This window comes from Chaetodon auriga, chromosome 6 (assembly GCF_051107435.1).
Source record: "Chaetodon auriga isolate fChaAug3 chromosome 6, fChaAug3.hap1, whole genome shotgun sequence".
NCBI classification, from domain to species: domain Eukaryota; kingdom Metazoa; phylum Chordata; class Actinopteri; order Chaetodontiformes; family Chaetodontidae; genus Chaetodon; species Chaetodon auriga.
Window position 1 is genome coordinate 10204736 of NC_135079.1, and position 22391 is coordinate 10227126.

At 42.0% G+C, this 22391-nt stretch overlaps 1 protein-coding gene across 8 annotated transcripts in view; it reads right to left on the reverse strand.

The window, feature by feature from the left end:
• tjp1b (tight junction protein 1b) overlaps positions 1–18044 on the reverse strand; it is a 61265-nt gene extending 43221 nt beyond the window's left edge. For 5 of the 8 annotated variants that reach the window (XM_076734089.1, XM_076734086.1, XM_076734090.1 and 2 more), the window contains exons 1-3: positions 17530–18044; positions 16817–16928; positions 58–199 (exon numbers count right to left, since the gene is read on the reverse strand). In XM_076734089.1, the coding sequence (XP_076590204.1) occupies positions 58–199; positions 16817–16928; positions 17530–17965 (690 nt within the window). In that variant the 5' untranslated portion in view covers positions 17966–18044. Of the gene's footprint in view, positions 1–57; positions 200–2839; positions 2870–7734; positions 8226–16816; positions 16929–17529 lie in introns of those variants that run through there. The other 3 variants (XM_076734094.1, XM_076734091.1, XM_076734092.1) reach the window with 3 other exon arrangements.
• Between the last annotated feature and the right edge of the window lie 4347 nt (positions 18045–22391).

Consider the following 22391-nt stretch of genomic DNA (forward strand, 5'->3'; position numbering starts at 1 on the left):
GATTAGGTGATACAACTCATTATTACACTGTGCGTGCCTTTGAATCAGTTTACTTACATTGGAGTCAAGGAGATCAATGCTGTCCAGACTCTTGCTCCTGTGAATGCGGCCCTTGATGCGGCGGAGTGATGGTTTGCCCTGAATGGTGCTCACTGAGGAGGCTGCTGTGATGGAGCCAGCGGTCGGGCTGGGGTGTATCCTGGGGTCAGTGCGGGAGGGGGACGGGAGGAGGAGGAGGAGGAGGACAAAGAAAAGCAGCACTGCATCAGGTCAAGTAAGTACACATCCAGCATTGTTGTATCACAGCAGGACAAAGTGCCACAGGCAAGGCTGAAGAAGAGGAGGAAGAACGCAGCGGTCACGTTTCTTGCTTTTCAAAAGGCCACAGTCCCCCGCTGGATAAAATGGCATTTAAAGAAATCTATAATTGGATTTAATGTCACAGCAGCCCTGCAGGGGAGCTGGTTCGAGCTCAGGAAGCACTGCAGCTTCAAACATGGAGAGCCTGTGCAGCTCTGTGGGCCACACCAGCCAAACTGTAGCTGGGTCATGGTGAGATGTGGGGAGGAGGCACACTTGGCCGACCTATCACCAACACTCTCAGGAAATGTTTTACCCTTCACAAATGACATACTTAAGCTGTGCTGCTGGAACCCTGCTGTCCACATTAAAGCCCTCCGCCTCTCATTTCCTTTGTGTTTCCCATGATCGTGGCTTAATTGCTGTGTAATATAGTGTGTTTGCCACAAAATTAATTGTCCCCGCAGGGGTGAATAAAGCTGAGCTGAAATGAGAATTTACTTTATCGATGCATCTACAGAGGGGCTGAACCATCCAAATTAAGGGTATACATTATTTTGGTCCCACTTTCTTATAAGGCACCCTTTATAAAGAGTTTCTAGGTTGTAACTAACAGCTTTTCTTAATGGTTAATAAACTAATTATCAATGTTTGTCAAAAGAGCTTTTTTTGGGATGTCGTCGGAGTTGATTGGTCTATCAATAAATGCTTATGGACTACCGACTTTCTAATGCCTAAAGCTTAAAGTTCTAAATGCCAATAAGTTGTTAATGAGCTAATTTTGGTTGAAATATTTGCGTGTTTTTCCAGAAGTCGTTGATTAGCCGAGCTATTTAAAAAGACAAACAAGTGTCCTGCTGGAGGAGGAGACACACCAGCTGCAACCCAAAAGTTGCTCTCATTAATGGCTTTTAATTGATCTACAAAGCATAAATTTAACTATGAACAAAGCTATTAGTTACAACTTTTCATTAAGGGTGCACTGCTAGAAGGTGGTGCCATTGTATCTACTGCATTTCTAGCTCGTAAAGCTAAAATAATTGACAAATCAATTACAGGAAAGAGACTGAATATTAATTTAGATTTAGATTTTTATATATATAACATTTGGGTTTTGGACTGTTGGCCGGACAAAAAAGCAATATGAGGCTGACATGTTGGGCTTCAGGGAATTGTGACAATTCACAATTTTCTGACATTTTGCAGACTGTCAACGCTACAGAATTTTGCTGTTGCCCTCATTCTTGTTGCCTGATTTAGTGCAGAAAAAGCTGCTTCCCTTAACTGCACAGTGCTCATACTGCACAGTGTAGCTCAAATTGGTTACAGCCTACCTCTCCTCTCTCCAGTCCTTTCTCTCAGTGTCATAGAGGACAGTCACTCTTAATGAGGATTTACCTAACACAATATTCAATGAGGCAAAATCCTGTCTACACAGTGCAGCTCAGGGACAGTAGATATCCATTAGCGTGCTCAGCAGCAGGCCCAGAGGAGCTCCCGAGGTTTGGAGACTCAGCAAGGGAAATTATGACAGAAAGGAATGGACAAAGATGGGAGGTAAGAGAACATCACCTCCCACTTTCTCCCTGCATTAATTCAATAGTAGCCTGAAGCGGTGTAAGGTGCTTGTTGGCTGGAAATGCGAGGTAAAAGCATGCGGCATTACGTGCAGTCAATTACAAGCGACCTCGGATTGTTCTCATAAACAATACAGCAAACATGACTAATGAGAAAAGCTGCCTGGACTGTAGCACAGGCCCGGTGCAGTCCTGCGCATTCAGAAGCTCATTTCTTGGATGTTGATTCTGAAATGGATTTCAGCCAAAACACTTCAGGCCACAAAGGCAGAATGTAACATAGTGCCAGCAACTGTGCCGACTCAGATATAACGTGCAGTGAATGATTTTACATCGCCCGTGTGATGAATTCTTCTCCATCAAATATGCAGGTATAATGTGTTTCACTTGAGGTTTGAGAGAACGTATAAAACTGTGAGCCTGAATGTTAATGTCGTCTTTTCGCTTTATCAGGGTTATAGGTACATTTTAAACGACAAAAGGATGAATGGTATTTGGCGTATGACCCCAAAAAACATGGCCAAAGTTGTGAAGTCAAAAGACCTTTTACCTTTGTACTTTTTGTGACACAAGCTCATGAAATAGGACATAATTTCAAACAAACACTTTGACGTTTTGGGAAATTAGCTTTCTTGCTAAAAGTTAGATGAGTAGATGGATACTGTGTACATGTCTGTATGCTAAATATCAAGCTTTGGCAAAGACACAGCATATTTAGCTTACAGACGTGAAAGGTACAAATAGATAGATGCGATTAGGCCTATTTCTTGGCCTGGTGCAGTGACTTCCGAGACTCTTGTCATCACTGCTGTTGCTGCTCCCGGCCAAGAAATATTTCCAGTTGTAAGACCCTGTAAAACCACAACTTGTCAGTTTTACACTTCGGTTTCTGTATGGATTAAACAAAGATGTAATGTGTTAATTGGTGAAATTTAGGCGTGCAGGTAAGCGGGTTTTGTTACCTGTGGCTGGAGCCAGGCTCGCTGTTCCCCCTGTTTTTATTTAATTGACAGTTATGAGGCAAAAAAGCAAATGAGAGCATTTTCCAAAATGTTCCTTTAAGGGACAATCATGAAGCAGAGAACAAAACATAAAATACAAACACTTCTATGTCTTTATGACTTGATTAGTTTCTATGATTTTTGTTTTTATTCTCATCTGTTGATTTCAGACAGCAGTGTAAAGACTGCCACATGCACGAAAATATGTATAAAATATAAGATACATGATCTTCATCAGTGATGAGTAGAACTTGTAGCCTCAATTATTTGCTGTTATTTGTCGTTTTGTTTTAGAGCACAGGTCACAAGTGGCAAGTTCACAATACAATGAGTGTCTGCTTGAACCTGATAGAGTGACTGCATTGGCATCTTGGACCTTTCGCAGTCTCTGTGAACAAAGAAAAATCTACTTCAAAAGAAAATGGAATAGGATCAATACAAAGACCCTTTGATGACCCACTATGATAATGCATAGTTCACAGATAAGCTAAGGTCAAACAGATGCCTGATGCAGTTACAAAGAAAGGATGGGAAACACACACACAAACACATTAATCAGTTGCAGGACTTTATGCTGTCCCTCTGCTCCGTCTCTCCCAGCCTGCCTGGAGGAGCCATCAGGTACGATTAGTTCAGGCAATAACGGCTTACTGCTTTATCAGCAGGTCAATAGGCAATGTTACGCTCCATTCCTCCCGTCTTGGCCACTGCTAATACAACATTTAACAAGGAGAATAGTCCTGACCAGTGTCTGGTACACACAGACACAATAAAACATGTACAGACACACACTGTAAAAGACACACCATCTAATTCAACATCTGTCCGAGCCTAAATGAGTTATCTCTACACTGTAACCACGCTATCTGCCAGCTTTTGTTTTACTTTTTGGAGAAAAAGAGCAGGTTAAAAATAAGGGGAAACATTACATAAACAATAGACTTGTTGTATTATCCCTGCAGGCCTGCAACAGAGTGTAAAGTTCATTAAGCCAGGTTAATGCTAATCTTTGGCTGTGTGCGGGGGGTAAAGGGTTTTTAAGACTGCAGGCAAAAGGAACATCTGTTTGCAAAGACTAATCCTAATTTAGAGAGCTGCTGCTGCTGCTATACAGTCTTTATCAAAGGCAAGCGGAGCTGGGCCTCCTCTAATTTTGGGAGAATGCGATGCACATGGCACAGGCAGTCTCTGCTCATGGATGGTGTTAAATGTTCAGGCAGAGCAGTGTGTAATCTCACCGCCACACGCTGAGAGATCAGCAGAACAGGAAGCAGCTTTGACCATTTGACCAGAAACGGTACAGAATTAATGCCGCAATTATGCAAAGAGCAGCCTTAAAAACAGTATATTTATGTTCTGTATTCAAGCGCATTGAAGCCTTTTCTCGTGTTTGTCTTTCAGAGATGATGTGTGATCTGCAAATACACACAGTATAGTGCCCTGAATAGGGAGCATACAGAGCCGAAAAATACACCATAATCCTTTTATTCATGGAGGTAACTAATTCTATTCTTTTTCTTCAGTTAATCTATCGATGTCTTAATTCAATGTTTGTTCCAGGATGTTAAATATTTTTTTAGACATGGTATCTCAACCAGAATTCAATTTTACCAAATTAAACTTAATGTCGAATGATATCAAAAACAAAATCAGGTCATTCTTCAACATTTCTACTTCATAATAGATTAATCAATTAGCCATATGTTAATTTTCAGGTAACAATTTCAGCTCCAGTAGTTTGCATCTGGAGTCTTTCTTTTAATTTCTGAATATAGGCACATGGTGCTGATGAGTACAGACCTGTATTGATCTAAAAGGTCACTTTAATCAAGCTATCAAAAAGGGAAAAGGTTAAACCGACAGAGCGTCTTTCTTCAAAATCCCAGAGAGACACTGAGGGACATTTTTTCTCATAACAATGAAGAACAGTGTAACGGCTTACAGCTACTCCACACATTCATCATTATAAAAATCTTTTTTTGTGCTTTGTTGTGTTTATGATTCATGAGGTGTCAGAACGTCCTGCTGCACTTGACCTGAAACTCACCTGTGTCTGTGACAGTTAGGCTATTTCTTTGACACTACGCTGCATTTCAGTCAGGTGGACGCAATCCTATCAAACGAGGACGCTGCAATAAAACATCTGCAGCGCGTGCATTAGGCGGACGCTTTCATCCAAAGTGACTTACAGAACAAAAATGTGTGTTTTGTCACGTTTTCTTGAACAATAAACAGTCGAAAAAAGATGAGGAAGAGGTGGAAGAGCTCCAATGCACACACAGTCTGTAAATGGTATATCACACCTTGATAGTACCACTGTTACTGTCACTACTATCACTAGTACTTGATACTACAACTATAGCTTTTACTACTACTGTTACCTTTACTGATGATGTTAAAAACAAAACTGAAGATGAGGGTGACAATGTTCAGTTAGTTCTGAAGCCAAAGTATTCAGCTTTTCCTGTTCTGCCAACGTTTATAGAAGGGATGCACTAATTATTATACTCAAAGGACCATACCAGTGTTTTTGCAAGTCCACCAATGATGTGCTTTACTGGTGACAAGTTTCAAATAGCCTGCATGAGGTAGAGTCTCAGAATATGTTTCTTCATTACAGCTACGCATTCTGCAAATCAAAGGTAAGTATTTCCCCACCTTTCCACCTGTCAGTTTTTGCTTTCATTCATTCTTTTTCTTCTTCTTTTTTTTTTACTTTAATCTTTATTTAACCAGGATAGGTCCCACTGGGACTAAGAATCTCTTTTTCAAGGGTGCCCTGGATAAGACAGGCAGCGGCACAAAATAAAGCAAGTGACTGGAAACAGACACAAAACAAAAAACAGACAATATTACAATATATCACATCTCACAAAACAAAGTTGAGTATAAGCCATACATCCAAAAAGCGCACACACCCCGACCATTCTGTCTTCAGTTCTTTGAAAATAGATTTAAAAGCAAACATACTTTGAAATATCCAAACTACAGCGACTTGTTTGTCTTTATGTGCAGAATGGCTAGCTGTAATGGAAAGAACAAACCATGCAAAAAATTTTAAATCCCGGGCATGGTCCTTTAAATGACACCCAAGCATAAAAAGTTTAGACAAAAATAGCAATCAGGAATTGTCAGCGTTTCCTAACTATCTTAGCTTTTGGTATCATCCTGTAAATGAGACAAGAAGCTTCCTCTAAAATCTGCTTAAATATGGAGGTGTAAGTATCAAAACAACAATAACAGGAGAAACGTAAAAGCAGCTGTTTGTCTCAGTGAAATCTTCTCCTGGGGGGCAATTAGGCTAACAAGAGGATGACTAAGGAATATGACTACAGCCAAAGAGACCAAGAGCTAAGAACGCTGCATGTGATAAGGTCTGACCCCGGCTGAGGTTACAGTCACTCGTCTGACAAGAGATGGTGGTTGTGTTCTTGTAAGTGTTTGAATAAAGATGCACTGAGAGCACCTTATTACACTGCATTAAGAACTGTGACAGTAAAAACATCCTGTTCTACACATACTACTTTTCATGTCAACTTGGAGGTAATTTATAAAATTCAGCTTGTGGCTTTGTGAATGTCCGTAAATCTCTTTTCATGATCCTAATCTTTGTCAAGACAGAATGACACTCAGATTTCCAGCATCAGTGCTCTGTCCTCGCTTCAGTCACACACAATGGTTCAGGAGATGGTTTCGGTTGGCTGTAAAGAGCTGATGATAATAGTTAAGCCTCTCGCACAATGGAGCCAAGCCAGTGTAACTGCATTATGTGGATAAATGATCCACACCATGCGATACATTTTCAGTTTGCGTGAGACACTTCCTATCAGAGTGCCATTGAGCCTATTGACTCCTAATTAACCGTCTTTGCTTTCAAACAAGATGGTAATCCGGCTGTAATTAGGGATACTATGTCACACACGTTGCAGCCTCGGCAGCAATCTGCTCACAGCGATGAAGAGGAATGAAAGGAGGGCTGTCTTAAAGTAAACAAATGAACACGGCCACATGAGGAGAGTGAGACTGAGATGTGGTCACTGCGATATGTACTGTAGCATACAGGCACATGGAGGAATGAGGACACTGAAGAGGTGGACAGACCAGACACAAACACATGCTGAGGGCAGAGTATGGGCAGGAAATGTTTAATAGACAATGGCAGTGAGAGGTGCACAGAGGCCTGGCTGCAGCACAGGAAATAAAAACAGGAGAGGACCGTGTTTCATGCTTTGCATTTTATTCATTAGTAACAAACACAGCAGTGGAGACAGCAGAGAGGGTTTTGTGGAGGAAGGGTGATGGTTAACCACATGGTTGGCGTGATGATGACATTTCCAGTGCAACAGCAGTGCAGCGGAGGCCGTGTAGTATTAAAGCACATGAAGTTGGAGTCAAAGAGACAATGATGAGGCTATGACATCATCCCTACGCATTCAACTTTACAAACTGATGGCGAGGAAGGACATGGCTCCAGCCACTGGACCTCGCGCGCACGCACACAGGCACGCACGCACGCACACAAACTCCCAGCATGCGGAGTTGTTGCCGTACCTACTGTGTATCGACCACAGTGGGTTTGTGATGATTGCAACATGGTGCAGACAGGCTGCAGTGGCCGAGAGGAATATTATGTCATTTTGGAGAGTGAGCGGGCGCACCGTGGCTCCGTGACCCGCTCATCATTTGACGAGATGAGGGAGGCGACAGCTCGGCTCATCGCAGCCCCCGAACCCCCCTCCTTTTTTCCCCTTTTTTTTTCTCCTTTTTTTTTTTTTTTTTTTTCTCTCAACTTGCATCATCATCATCATCATCACCATCATCATCATCACCATCCGCACCAAGATTCATATACTCACCACATACGCTTCCTGGGCGGAAGACAATGTTCTTTGTTGGAGGCGGTCACCCCCAGAGCCAGCTGCATTACAGTAATGTATTTCTGGTAATTCACCATGGTACTGTCCACCGCTACTAAAAATCCAACCCAAAGAAAAGCACAGGTGATCATATATTTCTTTATTCCCTGGCATCCGCCTCCGCTGCGTCTTCCACGCTCAGCATCACAACGCCATTTCCAGCGCTGAAGGACTGACAGTGAAAACACTCCCCAAGGAGCTGAGCGAAAGGTGCCGTACCGCTGCGACCCATGTCTGCAATGACACTCTGACCGTGTTTTAGCGCTCGCAAGCGGATCGCCGATCCATTCGATCTCTGTCTCTCTCTTTTTTAATTTGTCAAGACGGTCAGGTTTGGGACATATCTCCTTCCTTCCTCCTGCCTCCTCCCTCCTATCCGGGGCTGGAAACACTCTCCTAAAAACACTGCAGCGTCCAGGCGTCCGTGTGTGTGAGGTAGGGGAGAGAGTGTGTGTACAGTGTAGTCAGAGGGGAGCGACTGCGAGGGAGGGGAGGAGGGAGAGGAGAGAGGGCGAGGAGGAGGAGGAGGAGGAGGAGGAGGAGGAGAGAGGGAGGCAAGGGACCGATGGAGGAGCTCAGTTGTAGCATCTGTTTAGGAAGTCTACAGTTTGTCTTTGATTGCTTGTTAACGGATGCTTATTGAGAAGGTGGAGTGTACTTCCTGGAGGCAGTGCTGACCTGCAGGGGCGTATCTAGAAATCTGCACCCTGATTTATTTATTTATTTTTATAAGAAACATGCTAATTATTGGGAGTTCTCGAATAACCTGCACATTTCTGTGTTCACAGTGAGGCTTATTACTATTACTGCACAGTACTCCCAAAAAACAACAAACAATTTGTGTCATATTCAAATGATCATCTGTTTGATACGTCTTGTGTTAATGTCACATATTTTGTTACACCTGTGTGTGTCTAATGTGCCTAATTTGTCACCTGTCACATTGAGAATAAAAAGAGAGCATCAGTCAAACCTCATATGAAAGAAGACGATGCAGAAAAGCATGATGGATTAATGGTTTTTATCTGTGGTTGAAGGAGTTTACTGTCCTTTTTCAGTCCAGTGTTATACTGTATTATGCCATATTTCAAGTTATTTATTTTTTTCGTATCTCTACTCAATGCACATGAAAACAGGTGGATGGAAACCCACCTAACGTCATGGCTTTCAACACAGCTGTGATCTTCCCATAGACTTTATGCAACATGGACGTAGTCTCTGAGATGTCGCCCTGTAGGTTTCTGAAGAGCCATCGTGAAGCTCAGTGATGCCATCAAACCCCTGGCTAATCCAAAAATGGGCTAAGAGGTGTAGCGTGGGTGGAGCTGAGACAGGCCGAATGAAACCTGGTTGCTGAAACCTAGCAGCAAGCTGTCATTTAAAACAGCCATGCTCATGATTATGCATAAATTTAAGCCTTAATGTAATCTTTTAATTTAATCTTTTAAATTAGCAACAGAGACAAAAAATGATTTATTGTACCAGGCTGTACATTTCTGCTGTTGAGCTTTTTAATATGGGGGTCTATGGGGATTGACTCACTTTTGGAGCCAGCCTCAAGTGGTCATTTGAGGAAATGCAGTTTTTGGTACTTGTGGTACCATGTTGGCTTAATTTTTCAGCCCATGTTTGCTGCTTGGATCTTCCCTCTGTTTGACAGTCCCACCCAGCTCTAGGCATTCCTCTTTGCTTGTTCACAGTTGAGCCCTCTGTGCTCCTATTGGCCACTGACTCGCTCGACATCATGAATGTCAAAAGAAATTCTAACATGCTCATCTTTCTCTTGGGATGCAGTGTTGCCCAGATGCGCCGTTGGTTGTTATCTACTATGATTTGCAACCCAGGATAAAATGAACAACAGTCGCCTCAACGCCCTTTTTTGTCCCTGGTGCCCTATGTCTGCATTATGTCATTAGTGATGTGTGTTTTTCCTGCTATGACAAGTCAAAATGTCTGTTGTGAAAAAGAAATTTGTATGTAGTTTGACACAGCACAATTTCAGGAGTTTACAGCCACATCTTGTGTCCTTCATCAGCAAATGGAGTAAAACCATAATATCAGACCCAGATATTTTACGTGTCTTTGCAGTAAACACCATCTGCTGATGACAGCCGTAAGAAAGCTTGATTTACTTTCAGTTGCATCTCATGGTCTTCATCAGGAAGTGACCATTGTACTTAGATTTTTTTTTTTATCCCAATCTCAGTAATGGACCTTCAAGTTCATGCCTTATGGAGCCTCTCTTCTCTGTCATCCCCAGAACAATGTGAATGAAGTTGAGAGTATGTAGCAGCTAATAGAGGTTATTTATTATAATCCTTTGTGATTAATCTTAACCTTTAAAGTCTGACTCTCTTGTAAATGAGCAGGAAAACCTAACATGGATTTCTACTGCTCATGTGACTGTATGTGTTGCTGATACACATCAAAGTAGTCAGAGTGCACTCACAGATCAGGGAACCTTATTTTCTTTATGTGCTACACAAAATGGCATATGGTGTCAAGACACAGTTGGAATAGTTAAACTTAAATGTCATGCACAGTAAAGTTGTGGAACAGACTATGGATAGTAGTCAGGGCCATCTTTCAGCTAATCTGGTAGTTCAGGCAATGTATGTCACATTTCCCTGTAACTTTCCAGTGTTATTCATATTGAACAAGAGGCACACTCCTACCCCTAACACAGTCACCAACACCCATCATCACACCTGCAGCCAGTTTTCAATTGCTAGTTTACTTCACCTGTGTATGTCTTTGGCTGTGGTATTGAACTAGAGCTCCAAACAGAAGGGGGGCTTGTTCAAAAATACAAATATTTGCAACATCTTGGAAACCTCTGGTGCATTTTGAGTAAACTAGATCTCATTGTGGGATCAATAAAGTCTTATCTTATTGTTACATAGAGATTTGTTGCACTCAGTACAACCCTGATTCCAAAAAAGGTGGAAAACTGTGTAAAAGAGAATGCAATCATTTGCAAAGGAGCTGTGTTCACTGACAACTGCTTTATGAAAGTTCATGAGCTCATGTAGTAATCTCCTTTTTCCAATCATGTGTTCACAAAGTGGTGAACCTCGCTCCATCCTCGCTTCTGACTGACTGAGCCTTTCCAGGATGCCCCTTTCATACCCAATCATGATACTACCAGCTGTTACCAATCAACCTGTTTACCTGTGGAATGATCCAAACAGGTGTTTTTGGAGCATGGAGTCTTTAGTTGCTCCTGTCCCAACTTGTTTGAAATGTGTTGCTGCATCAGATTCAGAATAAGCAGATATTTACAAAAAGCAATCAATGAAGTTGATGAGGGAAAACATTAAAATCTGTTGTCTTTGAACTGTTTTCAATTGAGTGTATTTTTAAAAGGTTTAGCAAATGATCACATTCTGTTTTACTAATGTTTCACACATCATCTCAGCCTTTTTGGAATCATGGTCGTGTATTTTCTATCATAGGAAACTGCAAGTTTCAGTTGTTTTTTTTTTTCCCCTCATTTTGTCCTCTAAGACAGCTTAGAATATGTTGAGAAAGGGTTGATTTTGTTGGGGTGGTGTTGCACATATATCAGACAGGAGTTTATCTTGAAACAGTTATTAAAACATTTTCTGTCTATCATTCATCATTAGGCAGCGTTTATGACTTCAGTCTATAAATACTTAAACGTTTAAATGACATATTCGGAGGTTGACACAGAAAATATGTTCTACGGTGATTTTAGACTTTATTCAAAGAGGTGCAGCACGCAGCAGCTCTGTCTCAGTGAACTGTGCCCACGCCGCCTGTCATTAGCAGCAAACAGAGGCTTTCGTGGGTTGTTTTTCAGTCAATAGACTGACACACTGGTGCCGTTTTAAGCTTCAGAGTAAGTCGATTAGTCTAGACTTTGAAGTCTTAGAGGAGAGAGTAGCCTTCTCACCTGAGTGAAGAAGTGCACTTCTCAATCTCACTCAGCCAGACAGACTTAAAGAAAGCCGGTGCAGCACAGGAGGTCCGAGAGGGACAAATAAATGGAAACTGAGGAGTTTACGTTTATCTGCCATGAGCAATCCTACAAGAAGGAAATAGCTGTTGTTAGCGTTATGTGATTAGCTGGTTTGATAATCATTAAAAATCAGCCTGAAACACACCCTGGAAATGAACTTTAGGAACTGGTGTATCCTACAGAAGATTTCCACCAAACAGCCAAACAGACAGAGCATGGCACTGACACAGCCAGCGTCAGGGGAGCAAATCCCTCAGTGGCTGATGTTGCTAAAAATGTACGCACCCGTGATGACACTGTCATGCTCTGTAGATGAAAGTATCCTCCACATGATGTGCGTTATGCCAACCTACAGTACTGACAGTGTAAACCTCTCATTGGTAAGTGTAGGGTGCACGTTTAAATACACCATGGTGGTTATGTAAAATGAGACATTGTAATATATTAGCTGGCAAGAGTTAAATCAAGGATAAACATCCCCGTTTTTAAATGAACATCTGATTTTATAAAGCTTTAGATATTTTATGAGTAACAACATTTACAACAGAGCCTAATATGATCCACAGTGAGAGCACATCAGGCCTTTTCAGAAATTTAAAACAGCTCTTTTTGTGGTTGCCAGTTACTTCTGGGTGACTGGAAGCAGAAAATCCTTCAGGGCATTAAATGGACCTAAATTCATCTACTGCTCATATGTCCAAAAATCCTTCTATGCAGTACCTGCTGCTGAGAAGGCTTCTAACCTCATCTGTGCACTGAAATAAAAATACATAATTCATTTTGAAATAAGCAATAATGCTACACTTTAATACCCTTGAAACAAGCGTGGATTTTACACAGGTCTCTGAGGCAGAGGATGAATATCAGCACAAATCACATAATGTCATGTAGTAAGCAGGGCCCTCGCTGCCATCGAGGACATGGGGGGTTAACATAGTTTACATACAACAGTTCAAACATACATGATTTGCATTATTTTTAGGTTGATTCTAGTATTTTTAATTCAGAACATTTCAATTTGATTACTTTTGGGCCAGAAAAACAAAACTGAATAAATGATTAAATGTTACACCAGAATTTTATTTTGTGAAATTGTAATGCATTATTTTACAGATCCATAATTCCCTGATAAATGGAAGGAATAAAGTAATTTTTTTGGTGACTGTAGGTCTAATATTCACTCTCTTTTAGCTCTGTTTTTGGTCTCTACCTTCTCCTGAAGGAATCATCTCTTTAGCTGCTATTTGCTCCACTATGTTCACAGGCCAGTCACTTACTGTGTCTGTCTGTGGTTTGGTCGTATCAAGTGGGTTTTTAGAGCTTTTTCACTGAAAACATGTACCTGCTTGGACAAACAACAATGTCACGAGAGCAGTGAGAGTGAACCACAACAGTTATGAGCCGAACAACTAAACAATGAGCTAAAACTCAGCTTAAAGCTCTGTAAAGTCGAGGGGAGCTGCAGGTGCAGTTAAAATCTCTCTGTTGGTTCAGCACTACGGCCGATGTCTCCGGTGTTCCCATTTGATACGATGTTATTTTAAAAAATAGCGTTTATAGCCTCTTTAAACCCAACTTTGGTCCTCACAGAAAGAGGTAATAACAACAGCTACGATTCAAGCTAAAACCAACGTCAGATTTGGAGCGCAGGAAAACTGATTTATTTTGAAAGCATTTGTTCTAAATTGAGCGTAACAACAAATAGATTGCACTAGCAGACACCAGTTTAGGCAGCACGGTGGAACCTCACTGTGTTGGATGATTCAGTTTTCCCGTACAGAGGAGGTCTGGACTGAGTATGCTGTCAGTGACGTTGCTGCTTCCTGTTAGTAGCCTCTTGAATCCAGTCAACACTCAACTAATACACCACTAATGGAGTCATCGGAGCAGAGCTGCCCTCCAACAAACCTACCAGCAGTGCACTCTGTCACCTCCTATTGACTAGAACGCCATTCAGATAACTCAGGATCTGATTAATCAGACAATACAAATCGTCATTATCAGGCATGTAAGACACAGCGGTCATTAGTGGATGGATGGACACACATATACACACAACCCAAGCCTCCTCTCTCTCTCTCTCTCTCTCTCTCTCTCACACACACACACACACACACATACAGGGAGCGTGCATGGGAACCAGTAGTAGTGTGTCAGTGGGGAAGCGTTGAGACAGCAGTGGGTCAGTGGTTGTGCTGCAGTCTGAAGCCCACTGCACACCCATGAACACTCCACTGCAGCACTTTGATTTCACATTGGCAACCCCCTCCTCTGCATCTCCACAGTGACGCCTCAGAGCGGCCTGCCCCATCATTACCCTTCTCACATGAGAACCCACTGCTGACATCTTTTATTGTATGGCGCACACTCACACAAGCACGCTCACACAGCGACGCACGGCCACGTGTGCGCTAATAACACACTAAAGTACTCCCCCCCCCGCCCCCAGCAAGTAAATAGGACAGATGGGGCTGCCCTTCTTTCTTGTGTCCTTAGACTCTCTTGTCCACTTTGTTCTGTACGGCAAAATCAAAGCTGGTTTGTAGGACTCAGAGGCTGCTCCCACAGGAGACAAACCTGGACGAAAGCCCTAAGAACCACTACCGCTGTAACACCATGATTTATTACTTTTGCACCAAACAAAGAGGAGAAGTTCACAGAGAAAGTCCTCTCCACATGAATACACTGCACCAAGAAGAACAAGAGTAATGAAACACACACACGCTCGCACACACACAGTCACACCTCAGTGCTGTCGCAGTGCTTTCTCTCTATGTGCTGTGAGGTGAGTCATCAGCACAGAGAAGCATAACCTCACAGCTCCAGCTAATCTCTCCTCCTCCTCCTCCTCCTCCTCCTCCACCTCCTTCTCAACCTGCCAGCATCTCATTTTCTCCACTTATGGATGAAGGCATGGTGACTTACATCATCGCTGTTCAGCCTCACACATACATGCAAGGCCACAGACCCAAACGCATGCAGGTGGATCACACACACACACACACAGCCTCTGGAGGAGAAAGTCCTGCATTTTCAGAAAAAAAAGGCATTTATTCAATCAATATTTCTGCTTTTAATGCACTTAAATCAGCACTTGAGCTCAGGCTGAGATGGCAGCTCTAGAGGTTTTATATGCTGGTTCAAAAACCTCCAACAGCCCCATGAAAACAATATGGCAGTCAAGGACCCTTAAACTGGATTCAGTCAGCGTCACATCAGTTTCCAGGCCTTTAAGACAGAAGCCCAGAGATATGATTAAATGCTGCATGTTTACTCTCAGTCAGCAGGATACTGACCAGAGGCGGACACAGAAAGCTAAACTAATAAACACAGTGTCTCTTTGAACCCACACAGCTGACAATCAATCCACTCTTCTGCTGTGGATCAGAGAAAGTGTGCAGGTCAGAGGGGCGAAGAAAAGACCCCCCACACACGACTTTGTGCGGAAATACAGTTCACCACAAGGAAGGTATTCTCAGGTTGTTTCCATATTTATAACGAGCACGGCTGCAGACATGCTTCACTCTGTCACACAGGGACACATGCTGGCACACAAATTCTGAAGCCAAGCATCCATGACTTGAGGCCGTTTCTGTCCTACTTCTCCTAAGAGTGAATAAACAAAAGATTATGCCGCTTTTATCGAGATATACAGCCTTGCCCGACTCTTGATTCGCTCACTGTCTCTGAATCAGCCTGTATTAACAGATACGTCAAAAAACACAGCAACCTCCAGAGGTTTTGACTTTCCTAATGTCCAATGTGAGCGACGTGAGACACACATGCAGCTGTGCTCAAGTATCTAACTCTGAAATGACATTTCAAGAGGACTTACATTGCCGTAGTAGTACACTGCATCTTCTGTGGGAGCTCTGTGACCATTCTGACCGTGTGTGCTGCTGAGTTGTATGTGTTGGTGTGTTTCTGTCAGCCTGTGTGTGTGTGTGTGTGTGTGTGTGTGTGTGTGTGTGTGTGTGTGTGTGTGTGTGTGTGTGTGTGTGTGTGTGTGTGTCAGTGCCCAGGACCAGACCACTGGGATAGCTGTCTTCATGCTGACTTAGCTGTCATATATTAAAGAGGCCTTCTTAACGGTCTAGGGAGCATCTCAGCTTGTCTGTCCCGTCACTTCAGGCGTCACATCCACCCACTCCACTGTGTCTCTCTCTCTCTCTCTCTCTCTCTCTCTCTCTCTCTCTCTCTCTCTCTCTCTCTCACGCACACACACATGTATACACCCTGTCAACTTTTCCCTGTGTGTGTTAGCTGGGCCAAGAGGGGTCCACACACTCCCAGAAACACACCATCACTCTCTCATGATGCATTCACAGGGCCTGACACACACAGAGACAAAAGCAGTGTTGCAGGACTCTCATGTGCTAAAGAATAGCCCTGCAGATGTCACGTTATTCTCCTGTTTTTTTGTCATTTCATTTATATTTGCAGTTAAGTATCACCGTTTTAAGATCACCACTGCCAAAGCAGTCACATTAAGGATGGGTGAGAAAAGTAAGGTGTCAGTTTCTGGATCCTTTCTTCCAAAACATGTTCGCTCTTGTGGTGTTTTGATGAAAGCGCTGTCAATCATCAATCCACATTTCTGTAAATGGGCCAGTTAGCCAGCCAGCTAATTTTCAACAGCAGTCCTTCAGTAAAAAGACAAAGAAATACAATTATAGGAGAGCATCATACAGAGCAACAGGACATCGACGCAGTGACACAACGACAACATCCACCATTCAGGACGTGCAGCCATGCAAGTCGTCATGAAGCAGCAGAGCACAAATGAGCACCACTGTCATCGACCACAGTTAGCACACATTAGCCATGCAAATTAAACATAAATCAATTAAACCATACTGTACATCAGGCCAAAATCTCCTGCAGGTGTCAAGTGGGCTGATATCTGCAACGGATATCATTCACATTATACTCCTGAAGCTATTCAGTGACCCCTCATGCCATGCGGGGGATCATCTGCATTTGTTAAAACACTGTAGATGTGCTTTTACACGACATCAGTTTATGTAAAGTTGCTCTCACCTGGAGTCAAACACAGGGTCGGTGTACATGGGAGGGGAGCACAGTGGTGGCTCTCCCGGACTCTTTGGGGGCACAGGGCCCCCCCCTTTCCTGCCCTGTCCTGGGGCACCATCTGTAGGAACAGATTCATATATTAGCCACTTTTTACACGTCTCCTCCTCTGACCGACCATGCAGGAGGATTCCCAAGCTCTTTATTGTGGGATATTAGCCACAGATAAAGGAGACACCCCTGAGCTATAAATGTTAGTCATATTCTTGAGAGTACTCAGGTTTATGTAAATGTAGTAAAGCATATTGATTTGGAATCACAGCTCAGACAAGGCCCTGCAGACTGCAGCCGCGTTCAGGCCATATGTTGTCAGAGGCTAGTTAGGAACGCTGGCAGCTCAGTAATCCCCTCAGCCATCCAGATTTAAGAGGCTATTTTTGCTGGCTCTTAGTGTGTGGCGCTGGCTTACTGCAAAGTGTTTTTCTCTCCTTTAAATTGTCTTTTTTGCTTGTCAATTCCTAGCAGAAAATGAACCGCAACACGAGTGAACGTGCTGAACCAACAAGTGGAAAGCAGCTACAGATGGATGAGCTTTCCTCTGTTCTGTGAATGCACGCTGGAATGTGTTTCTACAGAGAACAGGGACACACAGTCCTCTGTGACCTTTGTTTTTTTTTTTGTGTTTGTCATTAAAGCAATTAGTGGCAAATGAACGGCTGTACCTTCTACATCCAACAGAAAGGAGGTTAGCAGGTGGGGACACACTTCCTCCAAAACACAGCAGAATGAGCAAAATGCAGCAGGCCCCTTCGAGGACAGATGGTCCAAGAATATCTCCGTCCGCCTCTTGCTGGACTCCTGTCCCAGTATTTCCTTGTACTCCCCCAGCGAGAAAACCTTCTCATACACCATGTAGGGAAGCACGGTGTTGATATCCAGCTCACTCAGGATCTTTTGTCGGTGGTGTTTGAGGATCTTAGCTGCCCATCTCTTCCTCTTCCTGGTGCATGGCCTCCTGCCAGACCTCTGCTGCTGCCTCTTCTGTTTCTTCACAAACCACTTCTTGGTGCCACTGCCAAACATCTTCAAGTTGAGGAGACCCACCAAAACCTCTTCCACGGCTCTGTCAACGCAGTTCCTGAAGGAGGGGAGGTGCATATTTCATGCCAGGGAAGCAACCATGCCACATATTTCCTCGAGGCTCGCTTTGTTGTTGTCTGAGTCGTTTATCTGGGGCAGGAAGAGACAATCTGGACAGTGGCTGATTTCTAGCTGGGTACTTACTGACACTAAGAAGATTACCAGACTCTTAAGTACACCATTGCAAACTGCTCACCACTGTGCAGACATCCTCAACATATTTAGCGACATTTTGCCTGTCTTGCTGGAGGATCAAGCATTTTAGCCACTTAAGTTGTCGTTTAACCACCATATGCCCCCTTTAATTAAAATATGTCTAACTAGTTTCTCTTTTCTGTTACTTCCTTGAAGGTAATTTAGAACAAGCATGTCACAGACTCCGCAGTTATTTTGGGCAATGCTGACTTGCCTAAAAATCATCAGGGAGTTGCAAAAGAAGGCTTGTGCGGCTCCAATCCACTACGCATATCTGAAAACCTGCGTGATGAGACTGAAGCATACTTTCAACCTGCTCCTGAGTGAGGCACTACACCTCCGGCTGCTCCTCTGGAGCCACTCAGCAGTCCACTGATCAGCTCTCCAAAAACTCACCTTCCTGGTTATTGCTGTGAATGTGACACCTGATTAGAGCAAGAGTAAAACATTTTGTCATGGGCATTGACCCATTACATCGAGATGTCAGGCTCACACTGAGGAGACGCATTAACATGTAATAGAATGGAACAAGGGCAGTTAAAGGGGAGCTTAATGCGTTGTGCTGAAGATCTATTCAAAAACAGGAATGCAGCACAAACTGGCATGACCTTGAATCACATTTTCTCCAGCTGCTGTGTGAGAGGGTGGAGGATGGCCTGCTCTTTACCAGAAGAGGGTGCCATGTGATCAGTCAGTGTCACATACACACAGGGAGGAAGTATTAATGTCCTTCACTCCAGTAAAAATACTAATGACACACTGTAAAAATACTATCTTACATGTAAAAGTCCTGCATTTGAAATGTTGAAAGTAAAAGTACGGTCAGGAAAATGTACTTCAAGTATTCAAAGTAAAACTCGTGACGTGATATTATTACACATCAGATATTTCTCATGCACTCACATAAAAACAGAATTTTACTGTTGCGGTTAGCTGAGGTAGCACTACATTTTAACTATTGTATAAAGCACTGCGATCAATGATTATTTTCATTGTTGATTAATCTGCTCATTATTTGATGATTGTTTTATTAAAATTCTGGAAAAAATGAGAAATACTGGCACAATTACCCAGAGCCCAAAGTGACATACAATGATTTTTCTTTTTTTTTTTTTTTTTGTCCAAACCTCAAAATTATAAAATTAAAAAAAAAAAATACAAATATTAAAATAATTAAATGGAAAAGCATACATTTTCATATTAATTGACTGATCATTTCAGCTGTACTTACAATATTTCCTTCTGAAATAAAATTTACTCTGACAGTAAAGTAGAAATATCTCCATTTTTTCCTCAAGCATGGCACCTGGGTATCTGTACTTGTTACATTTCACCACTCAATATACAGAAAATTATGAGGTAATTATGTTTAATAAAAGCATCAGCTGACCAGTACAACCAGTCAAAGTGCGTGTTTAAAAAACACATAAAAGAACAGTATTGTGAGCAGTGAAGGGAAGAAAACAAATCACACAGTAAAATGAGCAGCTACTGACCCCTTAACAGAGAAATTCAACTGACAGAGGATCTTAAAATAAAAACATCTGCAGGGAAGCAAAATCTGGACTAAATACAGAGCGAGCGAGCGAGCACGAACTGGAGTTCAGAGGAGGTCGCCATCTGAATCATGGGAACATCAGAGGAACTTATAATGTTATCAGGAAATTTAAATACAGATATGTTCCCCCTTTATGTGTCCAAAGTATAAAAGCATTGAGATGACATATTTAAACAGCTCATATGGGCTTCACATTGTTAAATGTAAATACAGAGTGATGGCAAATAATTTAAATACATACAGTATAAATTCTTTTCTCATATAAACATGCCTTTTCTCTTTTTCTATTAGCCACCATCACAAATGTCATAACAAGTCATGTCAATAAAGCAAATTCAAATTGAAAGTTTTTGCTTGTTGAATTCTGAAATTGGTGCAGCCAGCGTGAACCTGAGGATGATTACAGTGACCAACCTTTTTAATTTTGTTAAATTTGATTAAAGAATAGTTATTATTATTCTGTATTATTCAATATTATTCGTGATATAAATACAAAATAATCTGTAATGTGCAGTGGAGGTTTACAGGATCCACATTGCGTAAATTTCCAGGGAGCTACTGAACCACAGAAGTTGAACTTAACTCTGAAATACTTTCTTGGTGTTGCCTAAAATTCATTGTTCTCTCATTAGTGGTCACCTCCTTTCTATCAGTAAGTTCTTTGACCACACACAAATACACAAATCAAAAAAAAGCTGGTGTTTGTCTTTTGTGGAGATTTTAACCAAAGCTCCTTATCTCAATGCCCAATTGTTCCTTAATATCGCAAAGCACATTATGAAAGTGTGACTGTGTGATCCATAAAACTGCAGGATTACATAACAGTTGTTTGATAGAGGAGGTGAAAGGTATCCGGCTTCTGTGTGCGCCTGTCTGGTTCAGGGTGTCAAAGATCACAGAGATGATGTTGCATAAGCCTGAGAGCTGTTCTGCTAGAAATCTGTTAATCCTTATTGATCCGGCGTGTTCCTTCTGACATGAAGCAGTTCGACTACCGGACTGTCTACAGCATGATGAATACAACATCTCGAGGATTTTCAGCTTTGCATCATATTTTCTACAAGATGCCTCCCCTCCTCTCTGCTGTGTGAGCAGGATGTGTCAGGTTGACAAGGCCGTGGCTGTTGTGGAAAATAGAGAGAGAGAAGGTCCCAGACATCTTCAGGACTTGATAGCAGAATCTCTTATTTTCCAAATCATTGACTCTGCGTTCACAGCATCCCGTGGAGTGGATGGTGCAGCTCACACAAGTCAGTCCTCGATGGAAGTTCAGTGACAATACTGATAATACTACTGCACTAAAAGTGCCCCTTTAATTATTTTTTTTTTTTTTTTTTTGCAGTATCTGTGCATGCCATTTGAGGTATGGTTAAAGACAGTTTGGTTCAGGTATGGTTGGGGTCAGGCAACTAAAACTACACCACAATCCCTTCCACCACTCTGACCTCCACACCCTCACATTCCATCTCATTATATAAAGTTTGCACTCAATGTTGGTGCCAAAAATAAATTATTTGTTACTGAATAGTTCACTATTTCTGGGGATACTGGGCTGGATGACTTAGCAAGTGGAAAAAATTAATTTCACAATGCACCTGGAGATTTTGAGCGCAATGCTCCTTAGTCTGGGTTACACGCTGATGGACAGCTTCCACACCCGAACACCACAGCTGATGCAAACATGAGCCACTGGCGAGCCCAGAGAGGAAAACCAAAAACAATCCCTCTCCTGCTGCCTCAAACCAGGAGCTTCGGTCTGATGCAGATTTCCTCCAATAGCGTACCAAAAAGACAAAGAAGTGAGAGAGTGTGAGAGTGAGGTTCAGAGTGACAGTAGCTGTCCCACATCAGTGCAAAACAGAGAGCAGCCAAAGGAGCATTTTATTTTACAGCTCAGTGATTAATCATGAGTTTGAAACATAAACATAACCAATAAAACTATGAACTCTTTGTAGCCGTAGGTATTAAGGGAGATCATTCTTCTCAGGCTAAACCTAATGTTTCAATAAATGCTTAATACTAAAAAATGTTTTGTTTCAGTATCAACACTGTAATCTGTTCCAGTCTTGTTATCAAGTATTAATACTCCTCTACTGCACTGTTTATTAAAAGACTGTGGTGGTAGAAGTATTTAGATCATTTACTTAAATACAATTACAATTATCACACTTTCAAAATACTCACTTACAAGTAACAGCCCTGCGTTCAAAACCTTACTTGAGGATAAAGTGCATAAGTATTATAAGCAGAATGTACTCCATTTACTAGTACTAGTATTAGTACTCATTTTGCAGTACAATGGTCCCTGTCAGTGTTTTATATATCTGATGTTTTTGGATTAATATTACTGCCGCATTACTGTGTATGATGCATTTTACTGATGTAGATTTCATGTGGTTAAGATACTTTAAGTTATATTTAAATATGTTTAATTAAAGATTAACTTGTTAAACAAGCTCATTTTAATTCATTCAAATGGACTGAAGAAGAAACAGGAGCATGGTACTGTTAAACATGATGTGCTATTAATAGATGGTACAAACATAGTGTGTAGTATCTGACTATCTTTTTAAAAATGATTTAAAAGGCATTTTTTATTTACATGTAATAAAAACTGAGGTTTTACAGCTGATGTGTCCATCAGACAGGCTGCGAGCCTTGAAACTTCAGATCCTATTTGTCTCAGCCTCA